This window comes from Talpa occidentalis, unplaced genomic scaffold (assembly GCF_014898055.3).
Source record: "Talpa occidentalis isolate TD23 unplaced genomic scaffold, MPIMG_talOcc4v2.1 talOcc4.3, whole genome shotgun sequence".
Lineage (NCBI taxonomy): Eukaryota > Metazoa > Chordata > Mammalia > Eulipotyphla > Talpidae > Talpa > Talpa occidentalis.
The window spans coordinates 115,569,655-115,595,795 of NW_023603184.1; the positions used below are offsets into that span (position 1 = coordinate 115,569,655).

General features: G+C 39.1%; 1 protein-coding gene across 5 annotated transcripts in view; it reads left to right on the plus strand.

The window, feature by feature from the left end:
* The window catches only part of CUNH2orf88 (chromosome unknown C2orf88 homolog), a 45,778-nt gene extending 20,143 nt beyond the window's left edge, over positions 1 to 25,635 (plus strand). For all 5 annotated transcript variants that reach the window (XM_037523708.2, XM_037523706.2, XM_037523705.2 and 2 more), the window contains one exon: positions 22,308 to 25,635. In XM_037523708.2, coding sequence (XP_037379605.1) covers positions 22,443 to 22,745 — 303 coding nt within the window. In that variant the 5' untranslated portion in view covers positions 22,308 to 22,442 and the 3' untranslated portion in view covers positions 22,746 to 25,635. The remainder of the gene's footprint in view (positions 1 to 22,307) is intronic.
* Positions 25,636 to 26,141: the final 506 nt, after the last annotated feature.

Here is a 26,141-nt window from a genome sequence, read left to right on the forward strand (position 1 = left end):
TGACAGCCGTTTAGATCCCTGAGCCTTAATTTACTCATGTGTAATCTTTTCTAACCATAGGGTTATAGCCAGGATTAAATGAGATAATCTTCAGAAAACACTTAGTTGAGTTCCCTGGAAATCAGTTAAATGTTAGCTTCACTAAATAATAATTGCCTTTCTTTCCTTCCTCACCTAAGATTTTCTCTGTATTACAGATCTTAGACCAAAATTGAATTCATTAATTCAGAATAGTGCTGGGTACAATGTGTTCCTTTCTTTAAACAAATCACCTGATACTTAATTGGGACATGTAATAAATACACCTGAGATGATGAAAACCTCCCACCTCCCCCCTATTCCCCCGTTTTTTGTCAAGGGATGCTTTATTCATTTTTTAATTATAGTCAAACACTGCTTGAATATTTTTGTCTTACTCTAAGCCTCTCTGCAATATCCAATTCGTTAGATATGTTTTAATCTCACTGGCATTCATTGTGTTCATTCTGCCTTCAAGTTGTGTGCCACCTGCACAATTAATGAGTGTTTTAGCAGGTATTCAAGTCACTGATAGTGTATAGACCGTATTCTTTTCCATGCTGGCCTATCTAGAAACCTGTAGCATAAGATACAATCCTAGATTTGAGGAGCCTGGATTTAGATCCTGAAACCCACTAGTTTTGTGACCTTGAGAAACATCTTTTTCATATCAATTCATAATACCTGCCCTTTTTGGTGCTCCCTATAATTCAGAAGAATGTACTAAAAGTACCAAGTTCAGTAGTGGTCAGGAATCTAGTTGGTCCTCAGTAGATACTGCTGAGACGAATAATGAATCAGCCCAACTCAGTAAGCACGGTCCTTCTCATTTAGCAAACTGTTCTAGCCCATCGATCAGTCCTCTTCATGAGGACATTGTGAGAAAAAATTTAATCAAAATGCTCTGCTAGAGATAAAGATCTGAAGTATTCCCTGACCTACCACAAAAGTAAATGACATTAAAATGACTGATTTAAAGTGTCTTTTAAATGTTTTAAATGACTGATTCTTACTGAATTGCGAAGAAGTCCCCAGCCTGTTTCCCCCATGTTTCCTGTTTACTGATTAAATCTTGATCTCTGCCAGGTTGGTATCAAACTCTCTGGTCTGTTATGCCTTAAAACAAACTGGGGGAAAATGTGTGTGTGAATCTCTAGCCTCCTGAGACCTCTCTCCTTCTCTATGTGTTTCCAAAGACTGTCAAAACATTTCTTTACTCACATCTTGTTTCTCTTCAGAGTATAAGTCACCAGCATTTGAAGATAATTCTTTTCAGTGATCTCTGCTGCATTTATACCTTAATTTTTTTTTTTAATTTTTCTACTGCCCTTTCCAATTTAAAGAGCACTTGCTTTTAAGAAAGCAACACAATTGCTGAGCAGTTCTGTTTTCTTTCTCTAATTAAGTAATATACCATCTGCCCTTGGATGGTACCTAGATGTTTGGGGATGTTTTCGAACTGGAGCCTGTTTTCCATAGTATGAACAGCAAGTCAGTGGTGGAGAAATACAACCAATGATGGCATTATAATGTTGAATATTTGGGGGATAATAATTTTAGTCAGTATCTGATATGGGAAGAGGCTGTACATTAAGAATTAACTTATAATGAAAGTATGATTTAATTATAAAATAATTTATAAATTAAGAGTTGTGAAATTAAGGATGTTTCACACGGGGTAGAGGATAACAAATTATGAAGCTGGATGGGTTTCAGACACCCAGACTGACAGCGTCCTGTGAACCGAGAGTGAAGGCTGCCTTACTGCTGTTGATTCAGAACAGTTTGAATACTGGCTCGCCAAACAAACGCAGGCCCAAACACTGCTGAGAGTTTGTGGCCTTTGCTTTTAAGTGCCCTGGAAGAGGCAGAACTGTGTATAGTTCAGCATCTAACTCCCAGCATTACTCCCAGCATCTAACATAAGGTGAAGCACAGGGATATTTGATAAACAGCCAGGCTTTAATTAGGATTCACTGAGTGCCTTGAGGTGGAAAACTGTGCTGGGCAAAATAACGAAAGAAGTGACCACTGTCCCTGAGGAGTAGTGATGTGGGGAGACAGCATTTATAAACTAGACTGGCCATAAGTTCAGGAAGGGAATTCTGAGGAGGATTGGAGGAATTCCAGGAGGTCTGTGTGAAGGAGCTGGGGCTTTCCTGAGCCTAGAAGATAGTACGAACTTGGTTTAAGCAGAGGAGAGGGGAAAGCTTGCTGGGGGAAGATAAAGGGACAGGAGGGGGCTATTTTAACAAAGGAAAATTGACAGAAGAAAATGAGCCTGGAGTGTGCGGTAAGGATAATGGCTTGATGGGACTGGAAATTTCCTTGGAGTAGTGAGAAATTAAACCCAGCAAATCCAATTCAGGGTTTTAAAAAATGTTTAAAAATTAAATATATTTCTTTCCCCAACCCCCTGATATACCGTGAGTCCCAGAGAACAGATCTGTGCTACTGAGGAGTGTGGTATATGGATCATGAAAGAATGATTAGGCTTTAAAAAAAGCTAAGACTTTCTGAATTCTTGGTTCTTTGACCCAGAGTTGGTGTATTTGGACACTGTTTTCCCATGTCTCCACATAAGAATAATGGTTTCTTTAAGTATTGAGACATATATATATTATATATATATTACTGCCTGGAATATAATTTAATGCATAGCACTTAACACTCTTTTCATTTATTATTTATGCCTCCTACTTGTTCTAAAATACTTGAAGTGGTTTCCCTACATAATAAAGAGACTAATCTTGAATTTATAAGGAAGGAAAAAAAAAAACTACCCTCTTTAAGTTCATTGGCTGGGCCTGCAAATCAAACTGATAGTAAGTTAATAAGAGAAAACAAAAAAGTGTAGTTGTTTCTGTGTACACAAAGAAAGTGATTCAAGGAAATGGTTAGACTCGGAGGTTTACATGCCATCATAACAAATGGGGAGGAAATTTGGAGAAGAGGTTAGACAAACCTCTAGACAAACCTAGAAAAGGAGGCTGGGGCTCAGGTGGGGGTACTTTACGGAAAGGTGACCAGGAAATTATGATAAACAAGGCTTGTTATGCAGATAAGAGTAGTCTCCAGCGTTGAGTTGTTTCAGGTGTTCTTTTCCTGAAATGGGGAGAGACGCTTTTTCAAAGCGTAACATATACTTTTGGAGCAAGAGGGGAGACTAATTGCCTTTAGCTCACAACAATCCTTATGACAATGTGGCACATTTGGGGTGCAAACTGATCCCCTTTAAATTCTTTAAAGATACTTAAGGTAAAGAACATTTAATGGCTCAGAAAATGTCAGTTAAGAGAACTTGATCGTCTAGAGTGATGAGGTACTATTTTGCACCAATCAGAATTAGAAATTACCTATTAAAAATCAGAAATTAGAATTAGAAACTACCTATTAAAGTTCAGACTTGAGTAATGCAGACTCATAGGCTTGGGATATTGACAAATACACCATTCATTCCAATGGAATAGGAAATGCATTCATATTTTAATGTCATTACACAAGGATCTACAACTTTTTAAGGGTCACGTTTTGGAGTATATGATTTTTACCTTTGAGAAAGATTTTGAGATTGGACTGTCGGTAGATAGGGTTGGACTTTTGTGTGGGGGAATGGAGAATTCAAATCCAGGATGTATGCATAACCTTAGATATCAGCTCTTCTGAGTTTTTTCTTCCTTCTTCCCTACTTCATTATCAGCTTTAGTAATGTACTCCTTTAATGATTGTAGCAGAATAGCAGTTACATTTCCATGTGCTCTGTTTCTCTTTATTTTTATTCATGGAGGAATTTGGGGCACAAGGAAACAGTCTCAGGGAAGCAAAGTAAAATGCCTGTGGTCCCATTGGTGATTAGAGCGCACCACTTACCTAGTCAGAAGCCATTTAAGAACTCTGAGCAGAATCTATTGGTTTTTCTGACTTTCTCACCTCTAAATGACAAATTTGTTGTAGATGATATTTTTCTCTCTTTAGGCTCAGTGAAACTTACAGAAAAGCCTGTGAGAAGTAAAGCAATCTTATACACTGCTTTTGAATATAAAGTCATTATGCTTAGTGGAGCCTTTGAAATGTGATGTTTTAAATCAAGGTGTCATTTTTTAAAAGAGCCTTGGTCAGAGTTTTGGATGAACTACCAATCTACACTCGTCAGAAACGCCTTGGCAAACACTGAATTTATCAAGTCCGAAAATCTAAACCTTTGCCTTTCCTACTAACTTTAGAATTAGTAAAAAGCATTCTATGCTTAGCATGTTTAAAAACAACATCATAAACTGCCCTCAAAGTTGGCAAAGGCTCAAATGTAAGATTCAGGATGATTTAGGTAAATCACAGGTGGTAAATAGTGAGTTTATGGAAGACAGGCCATCTGTGTAAACCTGATCTTTTGGAACCAGGGCCATGGAGGGAGGCCTTCAGCCATGTCCCCTCACAGACTTATTCTGACAGAATCCTGTGTTAGTTTAACCCTCTCACTTGACTCAGGATAGCAGCAGCTTCTTGTTGTTTTTTGTTTTTTTTTTTTCCAAAGATATATAGTCCAATTGGACATAGTCCTGTTTGACCATTTTTATTTGCTAATTGATGGTGATAGCTGGTGCTGTGCTATTTTGTCTCCTCACAAAATGGGTTAGCATTAAATCTGGGTTTGAAGCAGGAGAAATATATTGCATCGAGTTATTATTTTTTGATAATTAATTTTCTATTATATATATTTAAAAATGGAATCATTACATGTATATTATAGTTTTCTGCTTTTAAAAATTAACATTATCTGCTGTAAAAACTTGGATGAATCTTCTTTAAATTTTTCTACTATAGGAGGAAGATTGTAGTATTTTCAGTGTTTGGTATCACTTCTTTAGCTAATGATAATTTCATTCTAAATTATATTACATAATATTACAAGGAAGACATAACGGTCTTGAAAATATTTCAAGTTTTGTGGGGAATTGTTCATGTGTGAGTATAATACATGTCTTTAAGCAAAGCTTTTATTAAAGGTGTGATTTTTTTTTTTCTTTGCTATGGCTAAACCATTTGATCAGTGATTTAAAAACATGAGCATTTCCTCATGTTAGTAAATATTCTTTTTTTTAAGATTTATTTATTTATACAAGAACTGGGGTACAGGCCAGAGGCGTGGGAGGGTGAGAGAATTCACCAGAAACAGAGCGGGGAGCAGAACTGGCAGACGGACCAGAAACACTGCTGGGGGGAGCAGCGGGCGAGGCGGGAGAGGTCTGCCGCGCCATGTGTGTATCTCGCCAGCCGGCCGGGAATCAAACCCACACTGCAGAGGCTGTGGCCAGTCCCACAGCACTGCGCTCAACCCGCTGCGCCACCAGGGAGGCCAGTAAATATTCTTTTTACTAACATTCTTTTAAAACATTTTTGTATTATGAACTACATAATTTAGTGGCTTAAAATAACAAATGTATTGAATACGTAATCCCTTTGGATGAGGAATCTGGGCACAGTTTAGCTGAATGCCTCTGCTCAAGGCCTCTCCCACTCAAGCTGTCAGTTGGGGCTGTGGTCTTATCTGAACACTTTACTGGGGGACAGTCCAGTTCCTTGCACACTGTTCAGAGAGCTCTCAGTTCCTTGCCTCACGGGCCTCTGCGTACGGCAGCAGTGCAGAAGTCATGGTCTCTGAAACTTCATTTTGAAAGTGACATCCCATCACTTTTGCTTTATTCTCTTAATCCTACTTAAGGGGAAGGGATTAAACAAGGGCTGGAACTCCAGGAGGCAGGGATTATTGAAGGCCACTTAAGATGTCATCTACCATAATTATTTAACAGTTCCATAATATTCCAGGATATAGACATATAACAAATCTCTGTTGTTGGATATGTAGGTTTTTTTCAGTTTCTCTTATTGTAAAGAGAAGTTTATGAAAATTTTAATGTTTGTCAGCAGCTTTGAGCTTTTCTTTAGGGTAGATTCCTAGAAGGTGGGGTTAGAGCGTCACATGAATTACTATGTTTGAACCAATTTACATGTTAACACCTGTGCTTGAGAGTGCTCATTGCATTCCACCCATTTAACACAGTTCTTTTTTAAAAATCTCATTTTTATTTTTAAATTGTTTATTAAGCTACCATTGATTTATGACGTGTTTCAGGGTATAGGTTCACACCTCTACAAAGTGTGTTCTCACACTGTACTCAGCACTAACGTACCAGTAATCTTTCACCAGAGTCGACTGAGCCTGTTCCCCTTTTTAGTTTTTATGCCCCCATACTCCCTTTTTGGTAGCCTCAGTTCAGCTGTCAGATTTCAAGGGTTTGTTTTGTGTTTGTCTATTCCTTTACTTTGTTTTTTATTTTCCACATGAGTGAAATCATCCACTATTTGTCTTTCTCCTTCTGAATTATTTTGCTTAACATAATTCCCTCTAGTTCCATCTATGTTGTTGCAAATGGCAGGTTATATTTTAATAGCTGAATAGTAACCCACTGTGTATATAAACATCTTAATCTACTCATCTGTAGATGGACACTTAAGTTGTGTTTTTATCTTGGCTTTTTTTTTTTTAAGATTTATTTATGCATACAAGAGCTGGGGTGTAGGCCAGAGGTGCAGGGGGTGGGTGGGGCACAGTGAGAGGATTCACCAGAGACAGAGTGGGGAGAGAGACAGGCAGATTGACTGAAATACACTGCCGAGGGGAGCAGTCAGGAGAGGTCTGCTGTGCCATGTGGGTAGCTCCCTGTCGAGGGTTCTAGCTTGTGCTGTCGTGGCTGCCGATAGCTTCGTAATACTGAGACTTAACCCGTTGCGCCACCAGGGAGCACCCCCCTTATCTTGGCTTTTGTAAGTAGTGCTTCCTTGAACATAGGAGTGCATATATCCCTTTGAATTAGAATTTGCATTATGGGAGTAGATGCCTAGGAGTGAATTGCTGGATCACTTGGTAGACATAGTTTGAATATTTTGAGAAATCTCCGCGTTGTTTTCCATAGACCTGGACTAGTCTACATTCCCACAACAGTGTAGGAGGGCTGCTTTTTTCCACATCCTCAACTACACGTTTCTGGTCTCCCTGCTGTAGATAGGTCATTCTCACAGGTTAACAATACTTTTGCATAAAATAATATTGTTCCATAATTTATAAAATAAATTGTTCCATAATTAGGTCATTTATTTGAATTAACACATGTCATGCAAGCTGAAAGGGAAGCACTGTGACAAAGCAGCAAGATCTCTGGAACCAGAACCAGAACATGTGGGTTTTAGAACAGGCAGTGCCATTGGTCTCTGATACAATGTTATCAAAGCCACATGCTTCCTCTGGCAGGATATTTAACTTACTTAAGTTACACATCAATGTATTTTGTAAAGTGAGGAAAAGTAATTCCTTTCTGTTTAAAAAAAAATGGTAAGAAAGCCCTTTTAAGAGAAAAAGCATTTTATAAATGCGAGATAGGAGACTGAAGTAAATTTTGGCTTAGCATATAAGGATGCAGTGAGTTGAGAACTGAGTACTTTTGTATTTATTTTGATTCCATGCTGATTTCAAGTTCAGATTGCTAGTTTCAACTACCAGATCTGAAGAACAGCCCAGCTGTAACAAACTAAAGACAAAATTCTGATATTGCTACCTAGTTCTCTCCCCTTTCACACTACCCCTCACCCTCCCCCCCAACAGTTGCTAAAATTCTGGCTTCAGAATTTTAGGGAGCTTAAGCTTAATTTATGTACTAGGAATGTAGATGTATCATGTGACTAGGACAGGACATGACCAAGAAACGAGTGTCAGGTTTACATGTTTTATAAACTTTCATGTTTGTAAGGGCAGGAGGACATGGAGCAAGATCTCTAGGACCCGAGCAGACGGGGTAAGGAGAAGAGAGAGTCCTGGAGCCTTCAGTGACTTTTCAGGCTTTTATTGGGATTTACCAGGCACACAGCAGGCAGGGGTACTGGGGGGCCGGGAGGCTGGCAGGCCTCCCAGCCCCCCCAGCCCCCAGCAAGTCTTTACTCTTTCTGGTTATCTCTGCTGCTCTCGTGGTTCTGCTGCTTCTCTTCTAAGCTTCTGCTGCTTCTCTTCTAAGCTTCTGCTGGCGTCCCCGTGACGCCGCCCTTAAAAGCCCAGTCTTAGCCCAGGTGAATCCCATCTACCTATGCCCACACTCCACTCCAGGTGCCCGCCATCGGGCATGCATTCAGGACCGCAGATCCATCATCTATCCTGATGGCGGGAGGGCAGAAAAGGCTGATACTTTTTACCTTACCCTACAATGTTCTAAATCAGGTTTTCTTCAACTAGTTTTCCCCACCCAACTAGTTGGTTCAGAAACTGCTCTTCATTTACTGCAAGGACTTACAGTATAGTGCTGAGGAGTAACTACAATCTGAAGTTCAGTATTCATAAACAGTGATCAGGTGAAGCCAGACATGGTCCCCGAATAAAGCCCTGAAGGCCGAGGGAAATGCTTGTTCATCTTCACCTGGAGGACCTGGTAACTGAGATGAGGCATTAACAACTGACTTAGATCTATCACCTGATTCTGTTCAAAATACTAAATGTTGACATTATTACATTATAATTCAAACTAGAATTCTTAATGATAAGCTTATAATAATTATATAATTAAAGCACTTTAAAATAATCAACTCGATTAGTAAGTTTAGAGGGTAATCCCGGAGAAGGAAATACCAAACACCTTTCAATGGTCAAGATAGTTGCAGATGTTTCCATAAAGCTCACTTAATTTTTATGAGGAGCATCTAAGATAATTTCCTAGTCACAGATGAAGTCAGAACACACAGCTCTACTCTGGTTTATTAGAATCTGGAACATTGTCCTTTCACTTAACAATGTTATTTTCTCTACCTCTATTGAGAAAATTTGGCCCAACTGTGACTTCATGAGGAGTCGTTCTGGACGGCTGGGTTGTGAGCAGCTGCACGCTGTATGTGTTCTGTGCACAGAGGATGAAATCAGTTTCCAAAGACTGTACAGTAGTGCTGTTTAGGAGACCTTCAGACCAGTCATATTTATTGTATTTTCAAGCTTTTACTTTTTGGTGAGAATATTAAATTTGAGTTCTTTTCTGTTTGCTACTTTAACTGGTACCATTTGACCCTGTTAAGAATTTAGTAAGTCTAACTCGGAGATTCTCAGTACGCCCAGTACAGAAGACCTCTGTCATCCAGTCATCAGAGCCCTGCAAGAAAGTAGACTCTGTACCTATTATTAGAGAACAAGTAATGACCAACATGCTATTAGGAAGTTGTATTTTTTTTAAAGATTTATTTATTCATGCATATAGGAACCGGGGTACAGGCCAGAGGCACGGAAAGGTGAGAGGATTCACCAGAGACAGAGTGGGGAACAGAACAGGCAGACAGACCGAGAGCACTGCCTAGGGGAGCGGTGGGTGAGACAGGAGAGGTCTGCTGCGCCATGTGGGATTCTCGCCGGCTGGCTGGGATCGAACCCGCATTGCAGAGGCTGTGGATAGCCTCATAGCACTGCGCTCAATAGCTTGTGCCACCAGGGGAGGCCCAGGAAGTTTTATTTTTAAATGAACTGACATTTTTTATTAGCTGCAGCGACATCAGAATTCAAAAGATACTATATATACATACCTATAAGGTTTTTGGTTTTTTTTAAAGAATAGCATGTGGTTTTCATTACAGAGATTTGCATTAATTCGGGGCTAGGGACTTTTATAATTTCAGATAGCAAACATCTTAGAAGTCTGTTTAAAGGTTCAGAGTAAGACATGAAATAATACAATATAATAAGCCATCTGTGTCATCTAGTGTTGAAGATCAACTTTCAGGTTTTAGTGGGCTCTTCATTTCTAGAACAGATTTTAGAAGTTAGTTTTTGTGTTTGTTTTTTTTTTTTTTGTTTTGCTTTGGCTAGAATCAAACTCATATTTAAGTTACGGCATTTTTTTTGGCGTATGTGCCACCCTACCTGGCATGTTCCCAAGGAGCTTACTCCTCAGGCCCAGTCTGATGACACCGCACCGGGGTGGAGGCCAACAGCTCCGAATGAACAGTAACAACGGGCTGCGGGGAGCATCCTGTGTTTGAAGGCCCAGTAGAAGACCTAGTAGTTGCATTACCCATCCATGAGGACGTACCAGCGCTGTGTCCTGAGTTTATATAAGGTGGACCTTTCAAAGTAATATTGAGGGAAACAAGTTAAAGGGGCTTTCTTTTCTTCACATGACTATGGTGTGTGTGTGTGCATGTGTGTGTGTGCATGTGCATGCACTGGGAAAAGGGGAAGTGGCAGGAGGAAATAAATGTACCCTTAGATTTTATTGTTTGGGGCTGGAAACAGTATGAACATTGGTCACTTTACCCTTAGGGCAAGAATAAAACAAAGGAGTCTCTCAGGGCATTGCACAGCTTGTAGCCAGAATAACTTGTCATCTCACTCCCAGTCACTGTCTTCAATTATATTCTTTTAATTTTGAAGGCAGTTACATCGATGGACATTAGTTCTAAATATAAATAGAAACTCAATAAAACCTGACAAAGTAAGGAAAGTTCTCACTGATAACTCTTAGTGTATTTTTAAAATTATATCCTAAAATACAAAAAAACCTGATTTTCAGTATTTTTGAAAAATGTGCTTTTAAAAATTTAAATTCTTGTAATCAGCCAACTAAAAATGACAAGAGTCAAAGTACTTTTCTTGGTTAATATCAAATATTTTTTCTGTCTCAACTCATGGACATTGTCACTTCCACCTTGACAGATGAATCATGCAGTTGAAGAATTGTCTCAGGACAACTAGTCATAAGTTCTACTCTAAGAAAGCCAATGATAATCTGCTAACCTATTGACTTAAGCATTAATAGCTAATGTTACTAAAAATTTGTTCCTCATTATGAATCAGTGATCTTAAGAGGGACACAAATTATGCAAAGCTTATTTATTCTTCAGTGGTATAATGGTTGGGATTGCAGTTGCCTTTTAAGATACCTATCAAATATTCAAATAGTTACTAAGAACAGTAGCAGCATAAATGCTTTCATTTTGGCTCTGATTTTCCTTTAAGGATTGTACTTCTTTACTCATGCTAAATCTCAAGAGGTTATTATGGGATAGAAAGCACAGAACTAAAATCTGATCAACAAAAATGTGGAGCAGTTTACCAGTCCTGTTCTGTCAGGGCAAGTGCATCTCCTCTGAGCATGGGATAAGCAATTCCGCTACTGGACCAACTGATCAGCTGGTGACATGATTGTGTGTCTTCCACCCAAGCTAGGACTGGAAGGCGAGTTGGCAGGTACTCAGGGTAGGGTCTGCTTGGGAGCTTGGGAAATTCTGAGCCATAAAGAATCTGCTGCGGGAGACCAGGTGAAGGCTGGACAGTCAGCAGAGTTACAAGAGATCCTGAGAAAGAACTGTATTAGTCTTCACTGATGAGAATTCAAAGTCAGAATTAGAGGAAGTTCTATAAATTCCAAAGGGGAAGGATGTTTACCACTTAAAATAAGCTGTGATTGGATCAAGTATCAACCATGTTAGGATTTTTATAGTTTCCAGGCTCCTACTCCAAAAGCCTGGAATAAGGACTGGGAGCTCCATGCTTACTTGCCCTGTGATCTCCTTGGTTAGTTTCCTCTGCTGGTGCAGACAGCCAGGCCCATGTGTCTACTTCAGCCATTAGTTGGGAGGAAGGAGATGCTAACTATCACTCAGTACACTAACGTGATGAACAACTACAGAAGCACTATGAGTAAACCAGCTGAAGGTTAGAAAGCATAAAAATTTTACTATCTAGGTATTCTGAGTTCCTACAGACTAGAGATGACCTCAGACTAAAGAAAATGTGGAGGATGGAGTATCACTACTGAGTTCTTTGGGAGTTATGCATCCTGCCCCTTCCACCCCGCCCCCCAAGTTCAGGAACATAAGGACAAAATAATCTTGTATTCACTTTCCAAATTGATTTCTTTTTTGCCATGATTCCAAATCAAAGTATAAGTTCTCAGAGGAAGTAAGAAAAAGCTGTCAATTGTGGATAGAGACATCTTGCTCTTCTGTAGGGCCAGAAGTACATAACCACTAAATTTGGACTGATTTCAGGACAGTGTAAGAACAAAAAAATCAGGAGGCCTATCACAGGATCTGACAGCACCACATGCTGCTCTGTGTGCTCCCGAGCATTTTAAGAGCTGGACTTTTAGGCTTTAAATAGAATTTTAAAACTTGATGTGACTGATTCAAGTAGGTAGTCTTTTTCAGGTATACATAACCAGTCTTCCAGAATGTTCTAAAAAAAAAAAAAAACTTTTGTATACTTTATTGAAGTAAAAATTATAGTGAAATATGCAGATGTTAAAGGTGCAGTATGACAAGTTTTGACAAATGCAAACACCCAAGCAGTCAACATTCAATCAAGATAGAGAACATTTCCTTTGCCTGAAAAGTTTGTGCTCTTCCAGCAGCTCTTACCACCCCTCCAAAAGAACCATGTTATGATTTCTATTCATGGCATTAATATTGTCCATTCATAAAATTCACAGAAGTCTTTTGTATTTGCTCAATATATTTCTGAGGTTCACCATGTTGTTGCGCGTATCAGTAGTTCATTTTTTATTGTCAGAGTATCCCATCTTCTGGAATACTCAATGGACATGGGTTGTTTCCAGCTTTGGCCATTGTGAAATCTGCTAAGGGTATGGCTAAGTTTTCATTTATCATAGAAGTGAAATGACTGGTTCATTGGGCAAGTGCCTAGTTAACTTTGTAAGAAACTACCAGTTTTTTAAGTACTTGTACTCTTTTCTGCTCCCACCAGCAGTCCACATACTCACCAACACTAGACATTGTTCAGCTTTCAAATTTTAGCAATCCTACTGGGTGTGTAATGGTATTATTGCATGTGATTTTGAAAATACCTTTTAAATTTACACACAGTAAAACTGATTTTACATTGAACAGTTCTATGAGTTTTAATGTATATGTAGATTCACAGAGTCACCACCACCACAATGAGTATATACAACAGTTTTATCACCCAAAAAAGTTCCTGCTGCTCTTTTGTGGCTACTATCTCCTCCTGGCTTATAACTCATGGTAAGTACATTTGTTGTCTGTCCCTATAGTTTCACCTTCTTCAGAACATCACATACATAGAACCATGCAATGTGTAACCTTTTAAGACTAGCATCTTTCAGTTAGCATAATGCATTTGGGTTAGCCATATTGGTTATCAGAATCTTTGTTTTCAACTTTTGGCAATTATGAATAAGCTGCAATATACATCTGTGAAGTTTTTTATGTGAATATAAATTTCATTTCTTTAGTAATGAAATTACTAAAGTAACCTAGCAGTGGGACTGCTGGGTCATGTGGTAAGTGGATATTCCAACTTTATAAGAAACTGCTAAACTCTTTCCCAGGGTGGCTGTGCCGTTTTGTACTCCCGGTAGCAGTGTATGGAATTTCTAGCTGCTCTGCATTTGGCACTCTATTTTTTTCTTTACCCATTCTAATAGGTGTGTTACCTACCATGGTTCCATTTCTCTAGCAGTTCTAATGATGTTGAATGTTTATTTTTATGTACTTACTTGCCATGCATTAGTGGTCTTAGGTGAAATGTCTAAACGAATCCTTTATCCATTTTTTAAATTGGTGGGCTTGTTACTCTTTTGAGTTTGGTACTTATCCTAGATCAGTTACTGGTTAAATTTATTTGTGGAGACTTGACAATATAATCTTCTATATAGGTTTTTTACATTTTCTCAGTAACGGTTTGTATCTTTTATGCATATGTACTACATATACAACATAAAATCCCTAAGTAATCATATTTTTTATGCAACTGCAATTGAGGTTAATTTCAACTAAGTGATATATAAAAAACAACTATTACTTTTTACAGATCAATTTCATTCTGAGACCTTGCTAATCCTATTTCAGTAAATTTTTACATAAGCTTTAGGATTTTCTACATATAATCATGTCATCTCCAAACAGAGGCAATCTTCTTTATCTTCCTGTCAGTTTTTACGCTTTGTATTTCTTCCCTCCCTCCAGTACGGTACTAATAGAAATGGAATGTACAATTGCTGTGTTCCTGTTACGGGGAGAAAGTGTTGTCTTTCACCATTGTTTAACCCAGGCTTGAAGGAGTTCCTCCTATTGCTAGTTTGAGGATTTTTATCGTGGTTTTATCAAGTGCTTTTCTGCATCTATTGAGATGATCATCTAGGTTTTTCCTTTTATGTTAATATAATTAACCCTATTTATTGACTTTTGAATTTTATGCTGCATGTCTTGAATTCCTGGCATACACCCCACGTGGTCATGGTGTATTATCCAATTTACAAATAATTCAGTTTGCCACTTACAAAAATGTTACCTGGTTCTGGGGGCCTGAGGAATACTGGCTTAGAGTTTTCTTGAATTGTCTTGCTGTGGTTAACAAAGTAATCTAGACCTCATACAGAAAATGAATTTGGAAGTGTTTCCCCTTCTCTATTTTTCTGGAGTTGGTAAGGTTATTATTTCTTCCTGAGGTGTTTGATGGAATTTATAGTTCTAGTGTAGTCATTTGTGCCTGGGAGTTTTTTGGTGGGGGTGGGGGGTAGGGTGTGGGGGGGTTTAATTTACAAATTTGATTTCTTTGATATTGGACTATCAGACTCCGTTTTCTCTTACAACACTTTCGGTAATTTAGTATTGGCACAAAAGATATTTTTAATATTCCCTTGTTAGTATTTTAATGTATTTAGGATCTGTATTAAGTCCTTTATTTTTTTTTAAGATTTTTTTATTTATACATATTAGAACTGGATTCTAGGCCGGAAGTGCAGGGGTGAGAGGATTCACTAGAGACAGAGTGGGGAGCAGAACAGGCAGGCCTACTGAACACAATGCTGAGGGGAGCAGCGGGCAAGACAGGAGAGGTCTGCTGTGCCATGTGGGTCAGCTCCCTGGCCAGGGATCGAACACCCACTGCAGTGGCTGGTGACAGCTGGATAGCGCTGAGACTTTACCCCTGTGCCACCAGGGAGCCCTGTAGTAATGTCCTTAAAAAATTTTTTTTTACTAGAATGTTTACCATTAGTCTACATCACTATATATATTTTCAAGTTCACACCTCTTCAACATAAAGTATCTAATCATACCATATCCACCACCAATATATCAGTAAACCCCTCACCACGGTCATTGGGACACCCCTCCCCTTTGCTCCAAACCCTTCTAGTTTAGTAATCTCAGTTGTCTTCTCCTTTGCTTTCTTTATATTCCATACATGAGTGAAATCAGTATTTGTCTTTCTGCTTCTGAATTACCTCCACTTTAGCCTCATCACCTCAAATGCCATGCATGTTGCAAGTGACAAGATTTCATCTTTAAGAGTTGAGTAGTATTCCATGGTGTATACATACCATATCTTTAGTCATCTGGCATTTGATACTTAGATGGTTTCATATCACGGCTGCTGTAAATAATATGCAGTGAACATATATGCACTCCTTTGATACATACAAAGATACCTTTTCAAATTAGTGTTTTAATATTCTTTTCATAGTACCTAAAGTAGAATTGTTAGATCATGTGTTAATTTTATTTTTTGAGGCACCTTCAAACTGTTTTCCATAGAGGCTACATCAATTTTACATTGCTCCCAACGGTACTGACACCCCTCCCTGTCAACACATGTTATTTGTGGTCTTTTGGATAATAGGCTACTGTCACAGCTATGAGGTGATAACTCATTGTGGTTTTGATATGCCTGTCCCTGATAATAAGTGATGAAGAGAGCATTTTTCATGTGCTTGTTGGAGACTATTCAGCCTTCTGTTCGTGTTTTGACTGAGGTTTTTGTGTCATATGAATTCTTAATAAATCAGATATGAACCCCTTGTCAGTTATGATGTGCTAATTTTTTTCCATATGGTAAGATCTCTTTTCATTTTGCTGACAGTTTGTTTTGCTGTGCTTTTTATTTTAATGTATATCCTTTCGCTTGTTTGCCTTGCTGTTGGACTTTGAGTCCCAAAAGACATTTCTAAGATCACTGGAATGTACTGCCTATTTTATGGGTTCAGGTCTTACAAATTTTTAATCCATTTTGAATTAAGTTTGGTGTACAGTGTGAGACAGTTGTCTAGTTTTTTCTGCATATAGCATATGTGGGTTCATTTCTGGGTCTCTAATTCTGTTCCATTGATTTGTGTCTTATTTTCGTTCCAGTACTACACTTTTACTACTACTTTGTAGTATGGTTTAAAGTCCAACATGATAGCCCCATTGCTTTTTTCTGATTATTTTGGCTATCTCTTGTCTTGTGATTCCATACAAATTTCAGTACTTTGTTCTGTTTCCTTGAAAAATGTCAGTGGGGTTTTGATGAGCATCACATCAAATGTGTGTTGCTTTGGGTAAAATGGCCATTTTTAACAATGCTAATTCTTCCAGCCAATGGGCGTGGATTATCTTTTCTTTCCTTTTCCAAAAAGATTTTATCTATACAAAAACTGGGGTATAGGCTAGAGGTGTGGGAGGGTGAGAAGATTCACGAGACAGCGGGGAACAGAGCAGGCAATGGGCCGAGGATGCTGTTGAGGGAGGCGGAGAGCGAGGCGGGGGAGGTCTGCCCGCCATGTGGGCATCTCCCCGGCCAGCTGGGAATCAAGCCTGTGCTGTGGGGGTTGCGGACAGCTTCACGGGGCTGCGCTCAGCCCACTGCCACTGGGGAGGGTTCCCCCTTTTGCCTTCTGTTTAACGCTGTTAATTGACACTTAGGGTGTGTTTACCTCCTATGCAATGAAAAATATTCCTGCATGGGAGGAATAGCTCAATCCCATCTCCCTGGCTGGCTGGCAATCTGGGTGGGAATCGATCCTGCGCTGCGGGGGCTGTGGATGGCTTTGGTGCTGCGCTCAGCCCGCTGCACCACTGGGGGGGTCCCCCTTTTGCCTTATGTTTTAACACTGTTAAGGTGTGTTTACCGCCTATGCAATGAAAAATTCCTGGCTACTCAATCCCATCTCCCTAGCTAGCCTGGCCAGCTGGGAATGTGGGCTTCGAGCGGGGAATCCGGGATTCGAACCCGCGCTGCGGGGGCTGCGGATGGCTTCACGGCGCTGCGCTCAGCCCACTGCGCCACTGCGGGGGTCCCCCTTTTTTCTTCCTGTTTTAACACTGTTAAAGTGTGTTGACCTCCTATGCAATGAAAAATACCTGGCTACTTAATCCCATCTCCCTGGCCAGCTGGGAATCTGGGAATCAATCTGGGACTCGAGCCCACGCTGTGGAGGCTGCGGACAGCTTCACAGCGCTGCGCTGCGCCGAGCCCTCTGCGCCACTGGGGGGGTCCCCCTTTTCCCTTCTATTTTAACACGGTGTTAAAGTGTGTTTGCCTCCTATACAATGAAAATTGAAGTGTATTCCTAACTGCTTGATCCCATTTCTGCATCTCCCTAGCCAGCTGGGAATTGAACCCGCACTGCAGAGGCTGCGGGCAGCTTCACAGTGTTGTGCTCAACCCACTATGCCAATGGGGGGGGGGTGTCCCCCTTTTTTCCTTCTATTTTAACACTGTTAAAGTGTGTTTACCTCCTATACAATGAAAAAAAGTATTCCTGACTACTTAATCCCATTTACACTCAAATCTTAAAGAACTATTGCTTTCTACTTTGTTGCTTCCATATAGAAACAAATTTTTGTATATGGATTTTGTTGCCTGACAATTTGCTTCTAATAGTGGAATATTTACGATTTTCTATGTATATTGTCATATCCAAATAATGACAGTTTTACTTCTTTCCCAGTTTATTTCCTTTGTTACTCTGACTAGGATTTCCGTATTGTTGACTAATGGTATTGAATGTGGGTAATAATACTATAATAATGTGTAGCCTTTTTTCTTAATGCAACCCTTTAAAGAATCAATATTGATTTCATTTTCTCTTTCATTTGTTTATTAATTTCTAGCCTTTTTATTCCTTCTACTTATTTTGGATTTCATATACTTTTCCCTTCCTAGCTTCTTTAAATCAGATCACTGAGTTAAAACTTTTTCTGTTACAAGAATTCAAATTTATAGGGCCTCCCAGGGGGTTCAGTGTCAGCTCTATCAAGCTATCCCCAGCCACTGCTACATGAGTTCAATCCCCTGCCAGGGAGCTGACCCCATATGGCACAGCAGACTGCTTTCTTGCCCGCTGCTTCCCTCAGCGGCATGTTTCAGTAGATCTGCTTGTTCTGTGCCCCACTGTCTTTGGTGACTTCTCTCACACCCCACCTCTGGGTCTAGACCCCATCTCTTATATGCATAAATAAATCTTCAAATTTTTTTTTAATTTATAAATTTATCTGTCAATAATGCATTTCAAAACTTTTAATGTTTTCCTTTGCCCCATGGGTTATTTTAAAATGTGATGTTCAGTTTCTATACATTTGGGTGCTTTTCTGGATTTTTAAAAAATATTTATGCATACAAGAGATGGGATGTAGGACAGAGGTGTGGGGTAGAGGGTGTGAGAGGATTCACTAGAGACAGAGTGGAGGAGAAAAGGCAGACTGACTGAAATACACTGCTGAGAGGAGCAGTGGGTGAGAGAGGAGAGGTCTGCTGCTAGTGGGTTAGCTCCCTGGCCAGGGGTCAAACTTGTGCTGCAGTGGCTACTGATAGTTGGATAGTGCTGAGACTTAACCCCTTGCAGAAAAGGGGGTTCCTTTTTTGGATTTTTAAAAAATCATTTACTTGTAACTGGAAAACATACACTTTTGAAATCTATTAGACCATCATGGAGTCCATCTTGGTGAATGCTTCATATATGAACTTGGTAAGAATGAATTCTATAGTTGAGTATATATGCTTTATAAATGTCAGTTAAGGTGAATCATAGTACTCAAAATTTGAATTCTTGTGTTTCCTTTGGATATTCTACCAGTTACTGAGAATAATCATCTTTCTCTCCCTTTGTCAGTTTTTCCTTCATATATTTTGAACCTATTATTAATCACATACACATAAAATGTCCCCCTTTATTTCCAGCAATACTTCTGGTCTGGAAGTCTGCTTTGTCTCATATGCATACAGCCAGATTTTTCAATATCTTTTGTTTGCATATAGTTGGACATTTTTAATTTTTTTTTTAAGATTTATTTATACAAGAACCGGGGTACAGGCCAGATGCACGGGAGGGTGAGAGGATTCACCAGAGACAGAGCGGGGAACAGAACAGGCAGACTGACGAAATACACTGCTGAGGGGAGCTGTGGGCGAGACAGGAGAGGTCTGCTTCATAGCGCTGCGCTTAACTGCCTGCGCCACCAGGGGAGGCCCTGGACATTCTTTTAGACGAGTTTTAGGTTCACAGCAAAATCGTGCTTGTAGAATAGTTACCTCCTACTCCCTTTCCCCATTACATAGCCTCACCCATTACCAACATCTCATTCCAGATTGGTACATTTGTACCAATCAGTGAATAATCATTATCACCCAAAGTACATTGTTTGCATTAGGGTTCACTCTTAGTGTTGTATATTCTGTGGATTTTGACAAATGTACAATGTAATACCATAATACTGAATACATGTCAAAGACTAGCTTCATTCTACTAAAAACTTTGTGCTCAATTTATTTAACCCTCCATTCTCTAACCACTGGGCCTTTCACTGTCTCCATAGTTTTACCTTTTCCAGAGCGCCCTGTTGTTGGAAAGATTGGCTTCCTTAACAGTATGCATTCCACAATCTGATTTGCCACCATTTATCCATTCACCTACTAAAGGACATCTTGGTTGCTTCTAAGTCTGGACAATTATGAATAAAGTTGTTATAAACATCAATGCAGTAGGTCGTTAGATAATTTTTCACTTGATTTGGGCAGTTACCAGACTGTATGGTTAAGAGTATGTTCAATTTATTATTATAAACTGTACCATTTGCATTCTTACCAGCAATGAGTTGTTACTTCACATCCTCACTAGCATTTGGTATTGTCAATGTTTTGGACTTTCACTGGTGTTTTAATTTACAATTTCCTACTATGTTAAACATTTTTTCACCTTCTTGATTTGTAGGACTGCCAAAAAAAACAAGTCTATGGCTTGATTTAAATTATCAGTTCTTTCAAGAATCAAACTTTTGATATATCTGAAAGATCAATGCCAAATCCAAGATCTAGATTTAACTTGTGGATGTTATCTTCTAGAAGTTTTAGTTTCATATTTTATACTTAAGGCTATGATCCAATTTTTATAAAGGGTGTATGGTCTGTGTCTATAGGTTTTTCACATGTGGATGTGTAGTTCCACACATGTGCAAAGACTCTTAGCTCCTTTGCCATAATATCTGGGTCTTACTAGTTTGACAGTTTTCAACATTTATATGTATGGGTTCGGGTTGGCTACTATGTTTTCCTTAGAATGGTACTGTTTGACTATTCGCTAAGGCCCATTTGTTCATCTGTGGTTGTTTCTGCACTCCTATTTCTTAAATTCCTAACCTTTTAAAGTTTCAAGTGTACAGTGAGGTCTCTCCACTTTGGTGTGGAACTCCCAGGATTCCACAGCACCTGCTATTTTGTGCAGGTAGATCCCATGCAAATTTCTACCTCTCTTCCCATGGCTGCCCTTTCTCTTGAATGCTTATATATTCTAGCTGCTTCAGTAACCCAATCTCTGCCTCTTACCTTAGCAGAACTTCCACTCTGCTTGGTGATCAACTTCACCATGATAATGATTGAAGATCACCCCAGGCAGAATCTCAGGATGATCAATTGTAGAATTTACCATCCTGTGTTTCTCTTCTTTCAGGGATTACACACAGTCTTGTGCTGTTGGTTTGTACAACACTTAACACATGCATATGGTCTAGGTTTAAATTTGTTTGGGGAGGAGGGTAAATATACCAATAGATACCAGTTAAAGCATTATGTGTTAGAGATGCAAAACCAAAAAACATTTTCTGTTTAGTAAACAAGACAAACGTCACACACATCCCTTCTTCCTTTTTTGAAATACATTTCTGCAGTGTGTAACAGGGCATAGAAAACTTCATCAAAAACAGAAAGCTGGATTTCCTTCTCCCACCCTCCTTGTTAGTGGGGAAACGTGGTGTGGGTATAAGGTATAGAGAAAAATGCATAGCAGTAATACCCCGACAACAGTCACCTCTTTTGGACTTCTTTAAACTATTAAAAAAAACAATAATGCGAATTTTTAGAGCTGTCTTTGGGCTCAATACAAGTAGGCGCTGTATAGCCTCATTCATAGGCTTTGCCTGAACTTAAAGAGTTGTATTGTTTAAGTTACCCTTAAGTCTTAATGGAAGTTCACTCAGTGACAGTACCTCTTTGGGAAGCTCAGAAGACATATCACAAGCATTACAGTCCACTAACTATCCAAGGTAAGAGTAAGAATGAAATATTTAGGCAAGGTAGCTTTTTAACCCTAATTTTAAATCCATCAATTCAGAAGAAATTCCACTTAAATCTATTTTAATTAAATCCACAGGGGTTAAAGGGTTAGCATTATCAAGCTATCGCCAGCCACTATGGCATGAGTTTGATCCCTGGCCAGGGAGCTCACCCACATGGCACAGCAGACCTCTCCTGTCTCACCCGCTGCTCCCCTCAGCAGTGTATTTCAGTAGATCCACCTGTTCTCCTCCTCACTCGGTCTCTCACCACCCCATCCCTCACACCTCTGGCCTGTACCCCAGTTCTTGTATGCATAAATAAATAAAAATCCATTCAGAATAGAAAATAGGTGACTTTGGTTTACAGTTGGCAGTGGCACATCTCAGCGTTGCACAGAATGGCAGCCTTTGTAGTCCTGTATAAATACAACCTGGCAATGAAGTCTGATTCTAATAGCAGCCCAAAATGTGCAGGCTCACGGATGAAATCTGAGACTGGAGCAAGTTTTAATATGTGTATTTTCCTTAACAGTATAGATCAAAGGTCAGCAAATATTTTCTGTCAAGAGCCGAACAGTAAATCTTTTAAGCATTACAGTTACCACTACTCAGCCCTGCCCCTGTAGCATGAAAGTAGCCATAGATGATTCATAAGCAAATGATCATGGCTGTGTTCTAGTAGACTTCATTTACAAAAACAGCAGTAGTGTACATAAGTAAATCAAACCTAGCAAAATTTCCCACTTTGGGTTTTATAAACACTTCAAGAGCTTGAAAAAATGTTTTCCTATTCTGCAACTTACCATTTTTGTTGAGAGATTATCATCTTTCTGTAAGGTAAAGGAGACTTTCTACATGCTACCAAATCATAGGGTTTTGCATTCTGTAATTTCAAAATGAAACTTCCTTTCTCTTGACAGATAAACAGGACATGTGACAAGTGGTGAAAACAAACACTGCTTTCTGAAGAGGGAAAACAGTGGTAAATATAAAGTGGACAAACGTATCGCTTACCAAAGATGCTGTTGAAATAGTCACCCGAGGCTCTTCATAAGATGGGCTGCGTGAAATCAAAACAAACTTTCCCATTTCCTACCACATTTGAGAATGATAAGCGACATACAAGTAAAGAAAGCTTTGTGTCAGAAGAGAGAGTTCTACCTAGGATGGCTTCTGCAGATGATATCAAAGAAGTGGTGAAGGAACCCTCAGGGTCCAACGTTGTGATCTTCGAATTCGCACACCGCCTCTCCCAGAAAATCTTGAGTGAAGCCATAGAGCAGTGGGCAAGCAATAACATCAAGTACTATGACATTCCATACATTGAGAGTGAGGGGCTTGATGCTGGTGGGCAGTGACACTCTCTTGACCTGTGGATATAGTTGGTGCTAGTTTAAATACATGACGCAAGAGCAAAAACTGGAATGAATAAATATAAGAAACTACCTGGATGTAAACAAGTGTCTGATAACATCAAGAGTGTGTAGGAGCACCCAGAAGAAATGTCTTTAACAGAAATTTCTACCTGCTTGATCTTGGATTTTTAGTCATTGAAGGGGTTAAGCATAGGTCCTGTGGCACCAGAGTAACCAGCTGAATGTCATAGCATTTTCTTCCTAAGGTTAGTAGCAGATCACCAAAGAAATAAAGTGCTCAAGTTTCCAAATGGTTATTTTTTAAAGACACCTCTTTCCATTTACATACAAAGTGTGAAGAGTATTTTTCTTGAGTCCTTGTGAAAGGAATGACACTCAAGCCATAGTGATTAATAGTTACTGGTCTAGTATGTCAAAGCCATTTGTATCAAGAATTCCTACTGCTTAACACAAGTGATCAAACATTAGTGCAACCCAGATAGAAAACCCTGTCCCTAAGATATTTTTGTAGAAAAAAGCAAAACTTACTACCGTGAATCTCAGGGTTACAACCAACCACAGCTGTTACTGAATGACTCAGACTTGTTATATAAGGCACCTTAATAGAGTAAAATTTACATAAGCCATGACATGTTTATTGCATCATATTAAGCCCAGTGATATACCTGTACAAGAAAATAGAAGTCCTCAGCAAGGTAGAAAGCAGAACTGGGTTCAGGGCTGAATGTGTGATAAGCTTTACCATCTCACAGATGCAGAGGGGTGATCTACGGGCACACCCCTTTTCTCTATTGACTAGTGAGACAGATTGTATATAAGAATTTATCATTGTGTAACAAAAGACTGAACATTCCCTGAAGACATAACTTAGAGAAAAAGTGGGACTGAGTCTACAGTTACTGTTTCATCAAGTTTTGTACACATTGAGTCTAACTGGAAAGGGAATTATTTAATGCTATGTGTATTACATCCTTTAAGACCTAACTCTTGTGCTTAAGATCTAAAGAAAGGCAGGAAAAGACCTGTGATCTCTTTAATGAGATAAATATGTATTTGGCTTTGTAAACAGGCAGAAATGCTACCTCTGATTTTAACAATTATACTTTGATTCCCAGGGGTGTAACAGGGATACCTGCCAGACCCACCACTAACTAGAAGTCTAATCTCTGTCATCAATTCTGTCACCAAGCAAGCAATACTCCCTGGCCCCTGGATCATTTTATAGAATATTTTATGACATACAAAGACTTAGCTTGGAAATGTACACTGACTGGATTCTATGTCAAACCATGGGCAGGGAACTACAAGGCTTGCATAATTATCCCTTTGCACTCCGAACCATTCTGGACATTGGCTACCAATGTCCCCTGAGAGGGGACAGCGGAGTGCAAAGGGTTAAAAGTGAGTTAGTGGATAACCAAGTGGTGGGCAGGGAAGAGACAGAGCAAGATAAACAAATTTGTACTGCATGTGATACAAGACATATTAGTCAGGCTTCTGTATCCACAGGTCCCACATGCAGGATTCAACCAACTATGGAAGAAAAAGACATATTACGTAGTTAGCTCAATGATGGTAGATGGTCGCATATGTACTGATGTGTACACACTTTGTCATCCCCTAAACAATACATTCTAACAACTATAGAGCATTTATACTGTATTAAGTGTTATAAGTAATTTAGAGATGATTTAAAGTATGCATAGGTTATATGCAAGTACTATGCCATTTAAAAAAAATTAAGCATCTGTGAGTTTTGGTATTGGGAGGGGAGCTCCTGGAATAAGTCCTCTGAATATCAACGGACAACTGTAGTCTGGCCTTGATGACAAAATAGATTATCTTTATAGGATAATTCCCCTTTTCATACCTTCATGTTTAAATATTGCATTTACTTCATCATGAAGGTCTTTCATAAACCGTAAGAGTAGAAGGACTTGTTTAAGAAAGGAGGAGACATACAAAGCGAAGACAAAGAATTGTTAGCTACTGGAAAGGTTCTAATTTATATCACAAACAGATTGAGAATAGTGGCCAAATTAGAAAGGAAACTGGGGATGCAGAACCAAAAAACAGCACTAATGTCCAGCTCCATCAGAAGATACACTGCAAGAACAAATTTTCAATGTTTGCAACTTAAGGACACTGTAGCTAGAAGTTCCATTCTTTACCACTTAAATGCACTCAGCCACTGTATCTTCCCTCGAACGTCCAGTCAGCACAGGGGCAGCTTGACAAAGAACCCACAGATGACAACTGTGGAAGCAGATTATCAGAGGAAATGTGCCAGTCGCTCATTTACAAAGACTCACATAACCCCACAGATGTGCTTCAGTGCGCCTGCCCCCACTTCGGTGTCTCTGTGGACCTTACCTTTCAGCTACAGGCCTTCGATCTGAGATGTCTTTCAGTTTCAGTTGCCTTATCAGTTCTTTGCCAACTACCTATGGTTATTAGCACTTAAAGCACAATTTTGAAGGGATAATATGTTCTTTCTTAGTCCCAAAGGAACCATTTGTGTCAAATTGCCTTATTAGTGTTAAAAACACTCTGAAGTAGCATGAAACTCATTTGCTCACTACCATTGGCACTTCAAGTATGTTCATTTTATGAGACAGAGTGAAATACACTTTTGTACTATACAGTTTTAGAAATCAAAAGTTAGAGATAATTTATAATGTCAAGGAACAGCAATTTAAAACATATATATTGTTTGCTTAATCGTAAGGCCCTCATCCTGTACTTGTCCAGTCAAATAGGACGTGTCTTTGGTGGAGCTGTGGACACAGGTACAGATGTGGTCCCTACATATCTTTGTTTGCGAAACTCAAGTTTTGTTAGTAAATTGTTTCTCTGTAAGACAGCTATGAGATGGTGTATTTTTCCAAATATTTTTGTGAAAATTTTTTTTAACTATACAATAAAAGTCTAGTTACAATTGACTAGCTATGACTTCTTATTTAATTGAGTAAGCAAATGCTTTTCAGTGATGTGTACTTTTAATTTTGAACAGAGGAGTTAATATTTCCTGCATTTCTAACATGCTAAGTGAATAAAAATCCATTTATACAATTTTTGAATTAGTCAAGTACAAATTAAGAGTTTTAAGGCTGCAAATGTAAATATGTTATCATGGCATCTTTATTCCATATCTGTTCCTGAATTTTTTGGAAGAAAATTGTTTCATGGTAAACATATTAAGAACTGAGAAATGTAAAGCAATTCCTTCTGGATTACAGCTTCCTCATCTGTGCGAAAGGTACAGAATGTAATCTTTTAAGCCTCATTTCTGATGTTTTTCTTATAAACCAGAAGAAATCCTAGTTGCTAGGGAGAAACCAGGGGGAGGTGAATAAAAACTGTAATGAGTTACAAAAT